Source organism: Mchenga conophoros, linkage group LG14 (genome assembly GCF_057382185.1).
Source record: "Mchenga conophoros isolate Kocher_MC1m ecotype Shallow Benthic linkage group LG14, M_conophoros_male_GT1.1, whole genome shotgun sequence".
In the NCBI taxonomy this organism is placed as follows: Eukaryota; Metazoa; Chordata; class Actinopteri; order Cichliformes; family Cichlidae; genus Mchenga; species Mchenga conophoros.
The window spans coordinates 25,515,896-25,533,164 of record NC_140539.1 but is presented as its reverse complement, the minus strand read 5'-3'; the positions used below and the strand labels follow the sequence as shown (position 1 = coordinate 25,533,164).

Genomic DNA, 17,269 nt, shown 5'->3' with positions numbered 1-17,269 from the left:
CAAATATAAACATATATCTAGACTTTTCCATAGCTTAAATAAGGCTGGAACGTCATGTCAAGTAGCTAAAGGATAAGATTGAACAAAGTGTATGAGGAATGCCAGAGTAACAGACTGAAAATGACTTAAAATAGTAGATAGCTTACATCTGACAAAGACAGTCAAGGACTCCACAAAAGTGAAATTTCACCCATTTCAAATCATTTTCCTTGTAAATTTATGTAGCAATTTGTTGACAGTATCCAAATAAACTTAAATGACATGGGGATGGATGCCTCCCAACCCACACTGGTCTGGAAGGGTCAGATGAACAGATGAGAAAAAAAAGAAAATGTTCTCCTGCATTGCTCCATCAAAGTAAGAAAAATAACTGGCTATCTGTTCTTATGTCTGCATGGCCTGGATTTTGTAATCCCTCCTTTTGCTAAACTCTAGGTTTATGCAACGATCAATCTTTCCGGTCTCCCTAATATACAAAGCCTGTTTGACACTAAAGCTTTTCAAGACCTCTCGGTGTGTTTACTGCTCTATAAAGCACACCTGCAGATAGATGTGTGGACACATAAACATCAGTTAATTTGCATATCACAGACACACAGATAGACCAGATAATTAGAGAGAGTTTCATTTTTAAAGCAAACTACATGCACAGATGTATCTAAAGTAAACATTTCTTGATACAGAAAAACAGAAAATATGCTGAGTTGTTATGAGGAAAAACATGTCAGGGGTGTAGAGAGTGTCTCATGTCAGGCGATATTGTTTTCAAACCACACTATTCCTGTCATTCACCCCCTCAGAGGAGGGCCCCCAGTCAAAACCAAGCATTGAATGAGAAGGACTAAAACCAATGCTGTGTGTTTCCAGAGATTTCTCAGCCACCAGCTACCACAACATTTCTCCACATTCCCTTTAGCCTACACTGAATATTGAGAAAAGACAGCAATATGTCATTAACCATGGTGCTTCTGTGTGTATAAACGGAAATTTTCCATTAGCTGAACATTATTCATTTAAAAAAAACATAGTCTCAAAAAACCACCTTTAAATCTTACTTAGCCTCTCATTTTAAGCACTTCGCTTGGAGAACAATACAGCTGCCCTTGCAGTGCTCCTCATCTGGAGTGAATTAAAGCTCAAGAGAAACAGTTTCCTCAGCCAGAAGAAGGATGGAGTAAGCTCAACTTTCTGATCAGTAGAATCACAAACAAACAAATCCTGTTGTACTGGCCACATGGCTGTCCACATGCAAGCACAGGCTGTTGTAAACTATGCTCTTCCCATCATCTCCCCTATTCAGCCCACTAAGCCTCTTACCACTATCCTTTTCCATGTCTCAGAAGAGGCTTAACTTCTCAGTTCTAATGATGACTTGGATCAAGACATAATTAGCTCAAATATGTGTCTGCCCAAAAGAGAGAATAAGAAATCTGTTCTGTTAGCAGATTAAACACACTTTAACTGGGTTGGACATGAAACTCGACATAATTTAATTAAGTCGTGTTTGTATAAGATTACTTGTGAAAGACGAGAAGAGAGGCTTACTAACTCCAATCGTTACAGCAGTAGGGAAGTAAATCAAAAGTGTAGGGGTCAACAGAGTGGGAGAACACAATATCAGTACAATCTAACCAGTTAGTAAATCAAACGCACACTTACATCTATCACATAGTGACAGTTGCTCGGCACTTTATTTACTTCATTTAAGTTAGATATCACAGAGAGAAGAGAAGAGAAGAGAAGAGAAGAGAAGAGAAGAGAAGAGAAGAGAAGAGAAGAGAAGAGAAGAGAAGAGAAGAGAAGAGAAGAGAAGAGAAGAGAAGAGAAGAGAAGAGGAGGTGTTTGTGTCCATGTGTGATGGTGTGTTATCCAGATGTACAAGTTAAAAAACAACACCGATGGAATATGCCAACCTTGCCTGTGACCAATGAATGGGAAGCCCTATATCTACACAAATAACTAATCCACAAACACACAATCATCTCTTCGTCCTCTGTGGTTCTAAATGAATCTAAAAGGTTACACAGTGCAGTGACTCATTAGTTAGTTCACAAGTATCTGAAAACGAAAACCAGTCCACTTTGTGTGAGTAGTTTCTGATAAACTGAGCCAGCTGCTGAGTGTCACAACCATAAAAGCTTCTTTTATTGCTCAAGATCTTAAGCCATTCATCATTATTTTATTAGTATGATAATATATTTTATTACATTTTTATTATCCGGTCATTAATTCATTTTGTTTGCCCTATGAGAAAAGATGGTATCTGATACCTGGTGGTTTCTGAGCAGTGGCTACAGAGATAAAAAAGTGGCAAAAAAGCACAATATATCCACTTTATCTTAACAAGAGAACAGATTATAACAGTAAATGAATGACAGTTTGTGTGCATTGTGTATAACTTCAGTGACTTTTGTGATAAAACACACTAGTTAAATGAATGGTATGGGGGGTTTTTTTGTTTTTTTTTTGCCTTTGCGTGTCAGAATAGTGATTTATGTGTGGAATTTATCATAAGAAAACCCCCCAAAAACACACACAAAACCAATTTATTCAAATGACCCATTTGATAGGAGAGGGGGAAGCGAACCGGCTGCTGCTATAATGTGTAACACATTGTGGCTCAAATGTGTTTTAATCTGACAGAAAGACTTTCACAGAAAAGAGTTTGTGGAGTATGTGTGGACAAGCTTGGGGTACGTTTGGTCCAAATGTAATCACAGAAAAGCAGGATTCAATGAAAATATGAAAGAAATATACAATAAATCATATCAGGAAAGTTTCAGATTCTTCAAAAAGACATATGACCTCCTTCTAAGCTTGGTCATATGAGTCAAAAATTATTGTCTTGGCAGCAGTTAATATTTCCAATATCATCCCGAGTAACTCAAGATGAGGAAGAATTTTGTTGGCCTTTAACTGTCTATGAGATCTTTCAAACAAAGCAACTCCCTGCATTTTTATTTGTAGTTTGTCTAGAACTGCATTACTGCAGTTTATAAAGGAGGAGGAGAAGGAGGAGACTGAAGCGTGTGCTCTGCTGCAGGCGCTCGCAGAGAAATGACTCTAGTCCCTCTGTGCTTACAGAGTGTGCTCATCTAAGAACTCAAACTGGAGAACTACTAAAACTGAATGTGGACTTTAAACAGTTTGACTAGGAATTTCTAATTCGTGCTTCTGCAGCAATTCCGGTTTCTACAGATGTTTTAGTGCGGTGAGAGAAACTGTATACAGGCTATCTTTTTTTCATGGTTTAAATTCTTCTGTCTGCAGATATTTTACTTCTGCAGAGTTATTTTTCTCATTGTTTTTATTTTATTTTGCAACTGCATGGACACATTTTGACTTGAATGCGTATCCTTCCCTAAGTTTTCTTCTTTGATAGCAACGAATAGCAAAGACGGAAATTAAAATATACAAGAATAGAATGGAACGAATGAAGGAAATGGCTTGGAAATTAAAGCTATTTTTTTCTATCTATATATCTTCATCATTCTCTCTTCAGGTGGTTTTCATTAATGGTTCACGACAAAGTTTTGCTCTAATTTCCTGTGCAACTGAAGCCCCCAACTCTGTGCACAATGACTGAGTGTGTGTGCAGCTCTTCATACCTGCAGAGGTGGTTGCTAAAGACTTTGTTGTTCCTGGCTGCTGCGCTGCCTTCAAGTGCTGACTGTCCCAAACCATGCGCCTGCGATGTTACCACTGAAGTGCACTGCACCTTCAGATACCTGACTTTAATACCTGACCACATCCTGCCAGCTGTTGAAAAAATTAACCTCGGGTAAGAGTTGAAGTACACATACTCTTGGTGAACAATTACTGAGTGATTTAAACTGCAGACTTTGTAAAAGAATAGCATTACAAAAAGTATTTCTACAAGTCAAACAGGTTTAGTCTAATAACTAGACCACATATAATTACTGTCTGGAAAAGAAATAACCTTTCAGAATTGAGATAAAAAATGTTTATTTAAAATGTCATTGACTCAAGAAAACACAACTTTATAGCTTCAATTTGTGAAGCTGGTTAATCAACAAGCAAATATTAGCTCAGGTTAGGTGACAAAGCCAATCTTGCCATTAGCTAACAAGCAATAGCTAGCAAGCATTAGCCATCAACAATCTTAACCGGAGAACTTTAGCAGTGTTTAGTTTTATGTGCTTTGAGAGGCTTAGTTTCTCAAAAAATAACCAACAAAAAAAAAACAGCAAAGAAGTAAATCACCACTCTAGTCGGCATCCCATTGCCATTGTCATCCAGCTAGTAGCTGTTACCACAGCCACTAAATGAATTCATCATAAAATTAATCATCATTCATCACCAAATCGTCTATTAATGCCTCTGGCTGTTACATGATGCATAAACAGAGCTGCCTTACCTCTATCCTGTCTGTGGTGCCCTGGTGCTACTTCAGCCTGCTTGGAAAGCTATTTGTCAATCAAATGACACACAAGTGCATTCAATTATTGTACGTAATTAGACCTCATTTCAGAATGTGACCAGGCCGGAGCAGAGTATTTACTGCAGACATCCTGAGATGTCGTGGCAGGATTAATACAGGCAGAATTAACAGTTAATTATGTAGTCCTAATTTCCTCTACAAGTGTCATCTCCAAGGGCACGTCATGTTGCCTGCTGACACATACAGAGTGAACTCAAACATTACTCTGTACACACTATAAATTGTTTTCATTAATATGTATCACAATATTAGTAATCAACAACCTTTACTGGCATTGTTTTAAACTTGTCTTCACATGCATGTATGTTTCAACATGGTAAAATGTGGCCCTGACCTAGCATGGCTAGTACTACCATCCATCATGTGTTTGAAGTAGTGTAACATGAGAAAGAGCCAAGGTCCCTTACCCCAACCCCCAAACACAGACACATGCAAAAACCACCTATAAACAGTTAAAAAGTACTTGAAATTTCATGTATACTGGTTCCTGCTACAAGAGCTTTCTCTGAGATGCTTTAGTATGCACACAGCCTCTGTTTGGCAGGATATGGTATCAAAATCTGAATAATTTATTAATCCCAAAGCAATTATATAATTAAAATTATTAAATTAATTATTAAATTAAATTGCCTGAATGAGGAACAGGTAATATAGTCAGCACAATACTAATGTCCAGTATGTCAATACTGAGGGCAATATATACCTATAGTTCACCTAGTGAGGTGTTTTCACTTATTTGTCCGAGTAGACAGGTTCTGGATTAGAATGAATGCTTTTTTTCGCTGAGATCTTTCACCAGCATTGCCCACCTTTTAGGTTATATGTGCAGAACTTCAGTTGCATTTCAGTAATATTTCTGCAAAGTATATTTGAAGGCTCATTCAAAATGATGATCAGTAACCAAAGCTTTTTCATTTCTATGCCGTTAGGTACAACAGCATAACTATCCTGAGAGAAAATGATCTTTCAGGGCTTGAAAACTTGGAACTGTTGTTGCTGCACAGCAACATGATACACACTACTGAAGACAGAGCCTTCAAAGACCTTAAGTCATTACAGGTAAAATCCTTTGTAAACAAATTACTCGCAAACCTCACTGCAACGTCCAAAATATATCTTTGTGTGACAACCCTAATTTTTATTTCATTTTGACTTGTTATTATTTTCTAGAGTAGATTTTCTTATTTCAGTTTATATTTTAAATTTGAAAATGTGTTGTTTTAGTTATTTTTAAATAAATTAGTTTACATGTTCGTTTTCATTTTTGAATGGAGGGCATATGTCAAACACAAGATTGGAGAAAATCAATAATGGTACTGCAATAAAAATAAAGAATTTTTTGAAAGCAGTTGAAGACATCTACAGTTTCAATAGACATGACTCATCAGTTGTAGTTGCAAATTGCAGTAAAGGTTGTTTTTAGTTTGGTTTTAGTTTACAAAAATAGCCTTACTGCTGACATCATATAGTTTTAATTCAGTATTTCTGTGATGACATACACACATCAGTAAGTAGAGCATGCCTACATAAATATGTTTTTGTTTGTTTTCTGGTTTGTTTTCTGGTTTTTAGATAATATCTGCTTGGAGGGATGAAAAGTTCACAGCTGATTTTCTTTACTATGACTGTTGTCTCACATTTCCATCCATAATTAGTTCAAAATGACAAAAAATTTCAAAAAGCATAAAAAGACGACACAAATGCGAGGGGAAAACAATAAGAGTTGTCCAATTACAGCACAGGGTTTTCACCATGGCAAAATTGATTAAGAAGTATCACCTTTGCTTTTGCAAATCTAATTATAAAGTAATGAAATTAAAAAAAATAACTCAGGCACAAGTAACTGTGTTTAACCAATAACAGGCAGTATAATTCAATACAGAATTTCAGTGTCACAAGTCCAAACTTGTAAAAACAGAGTTGTATCAACTCTTTTGTGGTTCACAAAAAGTAAATGCCTCATGTTTCACAAAGAATGTTGAGTGATTCACAATAATTTTATATGTCTGTGTGTGTTATGTGAAGGATGGTCCTTGATTCCTTGCACTTTTTCAGACTAAATAAACAGTCTGACAATAATTCATGTTATGTCTATAAAAACAATGTAATTGTGTATTGACATAATAGCTTTCAGTTATCATTGTTTTGACCACCATCTCTATCTTCCTAATTGTGTTTTCCAAGGTCCTGAAGATGTCATACAATAAATTAAAGATTATCAACAAAGAGACTTTCAAAGGCTTGGATAGTCTGCTGAGACTCCACATAGACCACAACCACATCGAATTTATAAACCCTGAGGCTTTCTTTGGGCTTACCAACTTAGAATTGGTTAATCTGGAGGGTAACTACCTCCAGCAGCTCCACCCGGACACATTTATCACACTGAGACACAGCCAGGTTTTCAAGGTATCATCAGTAAGAACCATCCACCTGTCAGACAACCTTCTGACCACTCTGCCAGCAGACATTTTTTCAGGCTGCAGTCAGTTAGAAAATGTCTTCCTCCATGGCAACCCCTGGAAGTGTGATTGCCGTATGAAGTGGTTCTCACTTTGGGCACAAAGAAATACAGGTAAGGAGTGCATCTGTGCTTTGGACAATTCCCAAAGTACTTAGAGGCATATAAAATTGAACCGTGGTTAACAGCTAAGAAAGTCACTTACTGAATCTAAACAGTTTCTTTTTCATTAATGCCAGAGAAACTTTCTCTAAACCTCTGTAAGCCGATATTTGCTACCAGCTTTAATAAGACCCATCTGGTAAAACTGCTGGCAGTATTTGTGGTTGTACTCAGGTTTGAGCATAGTATGTTTTCTCTTAAAACCTAATAGTGCATGGGATTGTATCCCAAGCAAGACAGGCATATCCAAGAGAAGCATATAAATCTTTGCAGAGACATTACAGGAAGCAGATATCATATAATCTTTTCATCATGAGGACCATAGAAAACAATGAAGACATAGAAGAACTAAAGTTATACATTTTATTTATGACTTGGCAAGCACGAAGGTTAATCGAAATGTCGCAATTCTGTATTGTGATTATGACCTTTTGCGGTTCACAAGTTTTATTAGCCAGTTTTGGTTTGGCTGGAACATAAGTTTGAAAGTGTGATTTTTTTTTTCTTCCATGAATCCATCTAAACATTGCACTGCTTAATAATTCTTTCCAGGTGTGCTGAAATGCTGGCGAGACAGGAGATATCCCAGAGGCCTATGTGCTGTTTGTGAAAATCCTTTGCTTTACCACAAAAGGCCTCTATCCCTTCTACCCAACAATGCTTTTACTTGCACCAAACCTTTGATCCAACCCCATCTAAAGCAGAAAAACATCAGCCTGGATGAAGGGAACTTCTTTCCTGTTTCCCCCAAGGACTTTATTGCCCCATTAGGCTCAATACAAATGAACCTGACCGACCAGTTTTACAATGATGCCAGTCTAACCTGCACTGTACAGCGGCCCACTTCTTTTGAGAACCTGACTCAAACCCTGGAGGAAGGAGAAGGAAACAATGTCACCATGCTTACCACTTGCATAACTACGTATTTGGTGTGTAATATTAACCATGAACACATCCAGCAACTGTGGCAGATCTTAGCCACCTACAGTGACTCTCCTATGAGGCTAGAGAGAGGTTTAATGTTGGCCACAAGCCCAGAAATGGTGTACCGATATGCTCAGATGAAAACAAAGGATCTAGATAAAGAAATAAACACAAACATTAAGGCTGAGATTAAAGCCTCTCCTGCATGGTTAATGCAGGGAGAAGTGAGCTTCCAACTGGACCGCACTGCTACAACCTTCTCTACCCTGCACATTAAGTACCAGTCTGTGGTAAACCTACGTTTGGAAAGCACACCATCTAAGAGGGACCGGTATTCCTGGGCCATGATCAAACGAGATAATCAAACTAAGACTGAGCACACTGTACTTACAGGTGGGAGTCAGAGATTAACGCTTAATATACTAGCTCAGAGATGTGACTTTTACTTAGGTCTGCACATACCAGTAACTGAACTATTTACTTATGTATGAAACTATACTGATCATTGCACTAAAAAAATAGGAAGCATTTAAAAAAAAATGAATTCAGAATTTCAAAGACTAAAAAGTCTTTTCTTTTTAGCATGAAAACGGTTATGATATTATCAAATGTTTTCCTCCTGACCTAGGTGGTGTGGTACAGTTGAGCTGCCATATCCAGGGTGATCCAAAGCCTCTCTTGGAGTGGATTTTACCAGATGGAAGCAAGGTCAGAGCTCCTTATTCCAGTGAGGACAGGAGAATAATAATTACTGCTGAAGGAAAGCTCACTCTTCGAGGTGCAGATACCTCTGACACAGGCCTCTACTGGTGCATTGCCACAAACTACCTGGATGCAGATATCCTCATCTTTCGAGTGACAGTTCTGTCCACTGATGTGGAAGAGGCTGAGGTCAATGGTGTTCAACTCTCTAGGCCACTGGGTGAAAAGCTTGTTTTTGACTGTAGCTCCTCGGGGAGTCCTGAGGCCTCAGTGTCTTGGATTCTGCCTGACCATTCAGTGCTTGACAAGCCTCATGGGAACAGAAACATTTTTAAGAATGGGACATTGCTGATTCAGGGTATCACAGCAAGGGATCGAGGATTTTATAGGTGTTTAGTTGCTAATCATGTTGGAGTTGACCTACTCGTTTCTCAGGTGACAGTAACAGACAAAGGGTCCGTGACAGCAAGTGTTTTCAACAGTGAGGGATCAGGGATGGTGACGGAGTTTGCAATGGATTCTAGCTTGACACAAAACACAGTCAAACTCAGTGAGATACACCACTCCCAGCATGCTGACAGAACTATCCAGGAGTCCAGGACCATTACTTCAGATCGACCTTACCCCAGACACAGATCACGTGGCCGAGTAGGTTTTGGAGGTAGACTGGGACAGAGAAGGAGGGGGTCAGTCCGCAACAGCCACATCTGGAGTAGTAGGGTCTTTGATAAAGCTTCCAGGAAAGTAGACCCGCAGAAGTTTGCAGAATTTATGAAAAAGGCTCAGGGTGGCTCAAAAATAAAGAGTGATAGAGAAAATGAGAAAGTAAAATATGAAAACACACATATTGGTTATTCTGGTGACAATGAAATTGGCTCTGGTGAAGCTCAAGATGAAGACCATCTCATTGTTCTCCCAACAATAGTCCAACCAACAACAGATAATCCACAAAGAATATTTGCTCAAGACAGGCAGACTGAGACAGTAACAACCACACAAATTGGTGAGGGACATATTTTAGCAACAAAGGAAAATGGCATGGAAAATAGATTCAGCAATTATATTAATTCAACTAAAATAATGGAAAATAGAGACATGGCAACAACAGAGCCATATATGCAGTCTACATTCACTACAGATCCAAGGTTAGTTGAGACAAACAACTTTTACACCCTTGAAAGAACCAGCATGCCACCTTCGAACCTACAACCAGTCACTCTCCAACCTACTGTGACAGACACTTCACAAGAAACCCAACTAGAGTTATCAGGAGAAGCACCTGCAGAACCAGAGACTTCGACAGAGGGTGCTTTTTCTTCAACTACAGACCCTAATGTTACTCCAATGAGAGATGAACCAGGCCCAGTGGAGCTAGTCCTTCACACAGACCCTGAAAGCCAAACCTCATTTACAGCAATCACAGCTACAGACAGACAGCAAGACAAGATCATTTTCCATACAACCCAGACAATAAAATCCCCGCGCCTGCCTGCAGGATCTACTATCATCTCCCGGCAGCACATCCATATAATCCCACGCCAAAGTAACAGAGGAAAGGTTGGCAGGAGGAACTTTCAAGGCCGCAGAAGAATCATTAAACCAAATAGGATCCATGACATGCAGTCCTTTATTAATAAACTTAAACAATCCACCATGAATAAAGAAGGGAATGCCTCTGTGCCATATCAAATTCAGTTGACCACAGGTAAGAAACCATATTCTTAAAAACCCTGTTGTTTTGTACTTCTGTGTTGCATAAATAATCAGTCATGAAACAACACGTATGTTTTTAACATGGTTCTTTTTTTCTCAGCCTGTAACTATAATAAGGCAGCAACCACTGATTTGGCAGTGGTCACACCAACAGCATCTTCTAGTCCATGTTTACACAAAACAGAGAAACCTGCTTATATGCAAAAAACCACAAGTCATTACATGACTTCAAATGCCACATTCAACAAAGCAGAGTCTAGATCAGAGACTTCCAATGAGTACATAACGTTTGCAGTTGCCCCTGAACTGGATCCTACAACTAAAGTCCCAACCACAACCACTACTACATCTACTTCTAAGATCATTCGGGGAAAAATTCCATGGAACAAGTTGTTTGGAAACAAAGGAAGGGAAAGGATGCTCAGTAGGCTTAAGAAGCCATTAACTGCGAATAAAACTTCAACTACGACTGAAACAAGAGGCACCCTAACCACAACCATTGCTCCTACGCCCATTACCTCTGCAAACTTATTAGTTAAAGTTGATAGTTTGTCACCATCCAGACACACAACGAGTAGTTCATTAGATGATGATTATGGAGATGCATCCTCTGCTGATTTCCAGTTCACAACACTGGGTCCCAGCTTGGACTTTATACCTGTTACTAGTTATTCTGGTTCCTCACAGTTTTATACCACTGCAGAAACACCACCAGAATTACAGACTCTACCCTCGCCACCCACTGTCAAACCCACCCAGCAGGAAAATCTTGATGTAACCTCATCTGGGTCTGGAAGACTGTCTGACAATTTGCTTATAATCAGACAGAGGCCTGGTGAGACAAGAGGTAGGCTAGGGCGGAGAAGGAGGCCCAATAGGAGAAGAAGACCCCTAAGGAAACCTGGAATTCCCAAAGTCCGACAAACTACAACAACTGAGGCAATAACTACAGAGGCAACAACCATGGAATACACAATGGAGGCAACCACACTTTTTCAACAAAGTGTTTCAGAATATAATCCCATTTACACACAAAAAGATGCCAGAACCACAGTATTGGGTACCACTGAAAAAAGATCTGAGGAGAGTGACCTATATGAGGACTTTGACTGGACATCTAGTGGTTCATCCAGCTATCCTACCACCATGACACCTCTATTTTCCTCTGCCACTTATGATCCTGCTACTACACTGATACCGCATACAACTAAGCGGTTTTACACAACTGCTCAGACAAGATTCCACAGCAACATCAAACCACCAACACAAAGGAATGGTGACACCAATCGCAGTTTAGTGTTGGAGAGAATTAGACCTACCGGTACTCGAAAAAGCAGTGGTACTAAAGGCAGTGTAGATAACTCTGATACACTGATCCTTCTAACAGCTCAGCAAGGCTACATGATCAGTACCCCCGTTCCTTACATTACAGACAAGGATTCTGCCACCTCTACTATTTATAATCAAGTCTCGGGATATGATGCTACCAGTGCCAGTAATGCTGGTTTTGAACCCACTACAAAGGTCATGTCAAGCAAACCCAAGATAGTGGGTGGAAATGCAGCTAGCTTTACTGTACTGTCTAACTCTGATGCTTTCCTGCCATGCGTGGCTGTTGGAAACCCACAGCCAGTTATAACATGGAAACGATTCTCCTCCAGCACAGGTACAAAAATGATTTCATTCATTCTTATCATTAGCAGAACCAAAATGTGATACATATTAAGATATGGGAGTGACAGTATTTTTGGCATCATGTAGAAACAAAATTTGTTGTCAGGTGCAAGTAAAAGCCATTTATAGAAAACGCTGCGATAATAAAGTAACAATACTGTTTAAATTTTGTCAGTTGCTTTAAGTGATTTGTGTAGAATGTTTTAGTGTTTGTAAGGTAAATATTTCATTGTCTCTGTATTTCTTTTGTCCCACAGGAAGAACCATTACCATTAAAGAGAGGATGGGCAAGTATGAGGTGTTGAGCAACGGCACGCTGTCAATCCCAAATGCCAATATTAAAGATCGAGGCCAATACTTCTGTCTAGCTGAGAATGACCATGGATCAGATAAACTTATTATCACCCTCTCAGTGGTAGCCTATCCCTCTCGCATTTTAGAGCCAAAGATGCGCGAGATAAAATCTTATGCAGGAAACACAGTTGAACTGAAATGTAAAGCAGAGGGCCGGCCCATGCCTGTGATATCTTGGATCTTGGCCAACCGTACTCAAGTCATGGGTCAAAACACTGAGAAGGGAAGAGCATCAGTATCTGCTGTGGGGACTCTGGTTATTAAATATGTGTCTGTTTATGACAGAGGTCATTATAAATGCATTGCCAGTAATCCTGCTGGAGCTGATACTGCTACAGTCCGACTGCAGGTGGTGGCAGCTCCACCAGGTATCATGGAGGAGAAGCGGCAGCAGCTACAAGCTATTCTTGGCCACAGTTTACAGTTACCCTGCACTGGTCATGGTACACCTCAGCCTAGTGTTCACTGGGTTCTCCATGATGGGTCAATGATACAATCTAACAGGCCTGTAATCGATACACGGATATCCATGTATGAGAATGGGACGCTTCACATTAAGGATGTGACTCCAGCAGACAGTGGAAAATATGAATGTATTGCTACCAGCTCTACTGGTTCAGAACGAAGAGTCGTGACTCTGACAGTAATACTACAAGAATCTGCTCCTCAGATATTGGAGATATCCAAGCGCTTGACTGAGTTGTCATATGGGGATCAGTTAAGACTAAACTGTTTGGCAACTGGAAACCCTAAACCTAGGATAATCTGGAAACTACCTTCTAAAGCTGTGGTGGACTATTGGTACAGGTAAAAATACGTTCATTGGTAGAACAGGTATTTATTGTATTATCTTTTATATTAAAGTTACAAAATTCTAATAATTCAATGTGCATGATTTGCATAAATATTGCTTAGAAAAACTGTAGTGGTTTAGTGAACATTCTATGGAAGAAAGTGGATAAAAATCACCAAAACAGACTTATTTTTGCCCTTAGCCTCTCATGAAACAGTTAAACTGTTGAAAACAATTCAGTGGCATACTGTTATGCTTACCAAAGTAAGCACTGATTGTGAATAGAGTACATGCATTTATATTTTTTATAGGTTTTGTTGCCTGCACTGATTCATTGAATGTCCCTCATAAGTACACATAAAAACATGTAATTCTCTCTAAATGTAAAGAAATGAGATGCAGATATTGACTATACTTATTCAGAGCATAACTCAGCACAGTCAAATGAAGACTGAAGTGAAAATATTTTCAATACAATGGTTCTCTTTCTATGCTTCTATTAGGATTGAAAAAAAAACCCGACACAAAAGTCATCATACCGAAGGGAATTGGAGTGTATTTCATTTATATTTTTCCTAATTGTTAGCTTGTTCAGTGTGATAATAATGCAAGCATGTCTTACCTTAATTTTACGTCTTTAAAAAAGCATTGTACGTTTAAACCACATTTCTTATACCCCCAATACCTGTTTATATAAACACTTTGTGTGTCGGTACATTGTCATTTGCAATGTCTAACACCAGAGAGAACAGAAAGACTGAGGCAATGTAAAACAGCTACTGATTTAATTGCTGTATCTCCCCAGTGGCATTCTGTACACATTTGTTTGATGTAAGCAAATAAGACACTTTTCCACTGTTACCGTTTTGATTTTAGCTGTTTGAAAAAATATATGAAACCATACAAATTTATGCGTTTTGCTCTTAATAAGCATAGACAAGGAATTCTGCAAATTATCTTAATGCCAGGTTTGTAACTGTCTCTCTAATTTTCTTTTATTTGTTACTCCAGGGTGGGCAGCAGGATACAGGTCCTTGATAATGGTACTCTTACTGTTAACACTGTGAGTGACAAAGATGCCGGAGATTATCTCTGTGTGGCCCGAAACAAGATTGGTGATGCTCTACAACTCATGAAAGTCAGTGTATCAATGAAGCCAGCCAAGATAGAGACTAAGGTATACAGCAAGAAGCAGGTACCCTATGGAAAGGACTTAAAAGTAGACTGTAAAGCCTCAGGGGCACCAAAGCCAGATATCTCCTGGGGTCTACCAGATGGTACAATGGTCAACAGTGCTTTGCAGTCTGATGCCAGCAGTAGAGGAGGACGAGAACGTCGCTACACTCTGTTTGACAATGGAACTCTTTATCTAAACCAGGTATTGAATTGGATCAAACACAAACTGCACAAACATATATACATATATATCATGTTTATATATCGTGTTTTCATATCATGTTTCTCCAGGTTGGAATGTCAGAGGAAGGCGATTATACCTGCTTTGCTGAGAACCAGGTTGGCAAAGATGAGATGCATGTACATATCACTGTAGTTACAGCATCCCCTAGGATGCGTCCATCCAGCCAGACCTATGCTAGAGTGAAGCCCGGAGGAAGCATCCTCTTTGACTGTGAGGCAGTTGGAGAGCCTAAACCTAAGATATTGTGGATACTTCCCAATAACGATGTAATAGCAGCATCACATGAACGCTACTTAATGCATGTCAATGGTTCTCTGGATATTAGGGATGTCAAGGTAATTGATGCAGGGGAGTATGTTTGCATGGCTCGCAACCCTGGCGGAGAAACCAGAAAAGTCTACAAGCTTGAGATAGGTGGGAATCCACCAGTGATCAATGGCTACCATCAGAACAGAACAGTCATTAAAGAAATAGTGTCTACATATTCCAGGAAACTTATAGATTGTATGGCTGAGGGGACTCCCAGACCTACTATCACTTGGATTATGCCTGATAACATCTTTCTAACAGCACCCTACTTTGGAAGTAGGATTAAAGTCCACCAGAATGGGACACTTGAGATACGTAATGTCCGCCCTTCTGATACAGCAGAGTTTATTTGCTTAGCTAGAAATGATGGAGGAGAGGCAGTAATGGTGGTGCAGTTGACGGTTACAAGTATGCTTCGAAGGCCAATCTTCAATAATCCCTTCAATGAACGTATTGTGTCTGGGAATGGGAAAACCACAGTTCTGAATTGTTCTGCTGATGGGCAGCCAATGCCAGAGATATCATGGACTTTGCCTAATGGAACACGGTTTATTGGTGGAACCAATCATGGTTCTCGCCACCAAATAAACAATGATGGGACTTTGGTCATCCGCAGTACTCACAAAGAAGATGCTGGGAAATACCGCTGTGGTGCCAAGAATCTCATGGGCTACATAGAGAAGCTAATAATTTTGGAGATTGGGCAGAAGCCTTATATCCTGACAAGGCCCAGGGGTATCATACGCAGCATATCAGGGGAGCCCCTCTTCATTCACTGCCTATCTGATGGGAGTCCCAGACCAAGAATCTACTGGACCGTTCCTGGTGGTCACACTCTTACTCGGCCTCAAGTCCTCGGACGCTACCAGTTGCTAGAAAATGGTACTCTTATAATTCAGGACACTACACTCCATGACCGCGGAAACTACATATGCAGAGCTCGAAACGATGCTGGTGAGGCTGTACTTACTGTCCCTGTTATTGTCATTGCCTACCCTCCACGGATCACAATGGGGCCCCCCTCCAATGTGAGGGCAGAGACTGGGAGACCTATTCAGCTCAACTGTGCTGCTACTGGGATCCCCAAGCCAGAGATCACATGGGAGCTTCCAGATCATTCAGTTCTATCAGCAGCAGAAAAGGGGCGGCCTATGGGTAGTGAACTGCTCCACCCTCAGGGTACACTAATCATCCAGAGGCCCACACCCTCAGACTCTGGAACATACAAATGCCTTGTGAAAAACCACTTAGGTACAGATTCAAAGGTCACATATGTACTTGTGCTGTGATTAAAAATAATAGCTGAAGGTTGACAGTATATGCTAATGTAAATATTAACAGACACATATTGTCTGCTCACTACACTACCTATCATCTTGTGGATTAGTGAAGATCAAGGCATGTGTAATACAGAAGCTGATTATGTGAGTAATTAACAAAGCACAAAAAAGGAATTTAAAAAAAGAAACTCCTGCTTGCTTGTAACATTGGAAGCTGGGGTCTGGAAAATCAAAGTACTCATTTAGGGTAGTCCTAACGAGAGCAACAGAGCCAAATCATAGAGCCAAACCTAAAGTAATTTCTCTGACCTGCTGTTGGACATAGTAGCCAAACAGGAAAACAGAAATTAGAAGGGGGGGGTTGGTCTTCTCAAGAGGTCATAATTCCCTTTGGACATAACAGCAAATTTTAAAAAAACAACAGAATATGTAGTAAAATGTATTTTATAAGTAATTCAGTGTTTTTAAGTGGGAAAAAGGGTTTATTCAAATATATATATGATACTTGTCTTACACTGTACATGGTATATTGCGTGCGTGCGTGCGTGCGTGCGTGTGTGTGTGTGTGTTAATTAAGGTCTATATAGAGTCCTATATGTCTATTTGGAACACAATGGAATATAATACATATTACCAATCTGTTGTGTTGTACATGAGAATTTACAGTAATGTTATACATTATGCCAATAATAAAGTCCATGTATATCTATTTGCAGTATCTCCTTAATTAAAGTATGGGGAAAAAACATGAACTTACAAAGTAAAACATGGCTCATGTCTTTTTATGCTACTATTTTCTCAGTTGGGGATAAAAGAAATACAAAAGGTATTAAATTATAGGGCACCAAAAAGTCACAAACAGAAGCATATTCAGCTCTGGAATTTTAAGTGCAGGCCAGCTATGAAAATAATCCTTCACTCTCTTTGTCAGTGGGCAGGATCCACAGGGGAGCCATTGATATTTGCTTGTCATGCACTCTGATTTTACTGTGCTCCTGCAAATTAAACTGGAAGG

At 39.5% G+C, this 17,269-nt stretch overlaps 1 protein-coding gene across 1 annotated transcript; it reads left to right on the top strand.

Annotated features, from left to right (window-relative positions):
• The first annotated feature begins 3,578 nt into the window (after positions 1–3,578).
• On the top strand, positions 3,579–16,999 carry igsf10 (immunoglobulin superfamily, member 10). The gene is made up of 9 exons (XM_085243609.1): positions 3,579–3,781; positions 5,392–5,521; positions 6,647–7,037; positions 7,638–8,402; positions 8,638–10,416; positions 10,525–12,090; positions 12,356–13,259; positions 14,257–14,623; positions 14,713–16,999. Exons 1-9 carry the CDS (start codon positions 3,579–3,581, stop codon positions 16,261–16,263), a joined length of 7,656 nt encoding a protein of 2,551 aa, XP_085099735.1. The 3' UTR covers positions 16,264–16,999.
• Positions 17,000–17,269: the final 270 nt, after the last annotated feature.

Coding starts and splice junctions, on each gene's coding strand:
- igsf10 (XM_085243609.1), top strand. CDS start 3,579: ATGACTGAGTGTGTGTGCAGCTCTTCATACCTGCAGAGGTGGTTGCTA. Junction 5,522..6,646: donor AAGACCTTAAGTCATTACAG/GTAAAATCCTTT, acceptor GTGTTTTCCAAG/GTCCTGAAGATGTCATACAA. Junction 7,038..7,637: donor TTGGGCACAAAGAAATACAG/GTAAGGAGTGCA, acceptor AATTCTTTCCAG/GTGTGCTGAAATGCTGGCGA.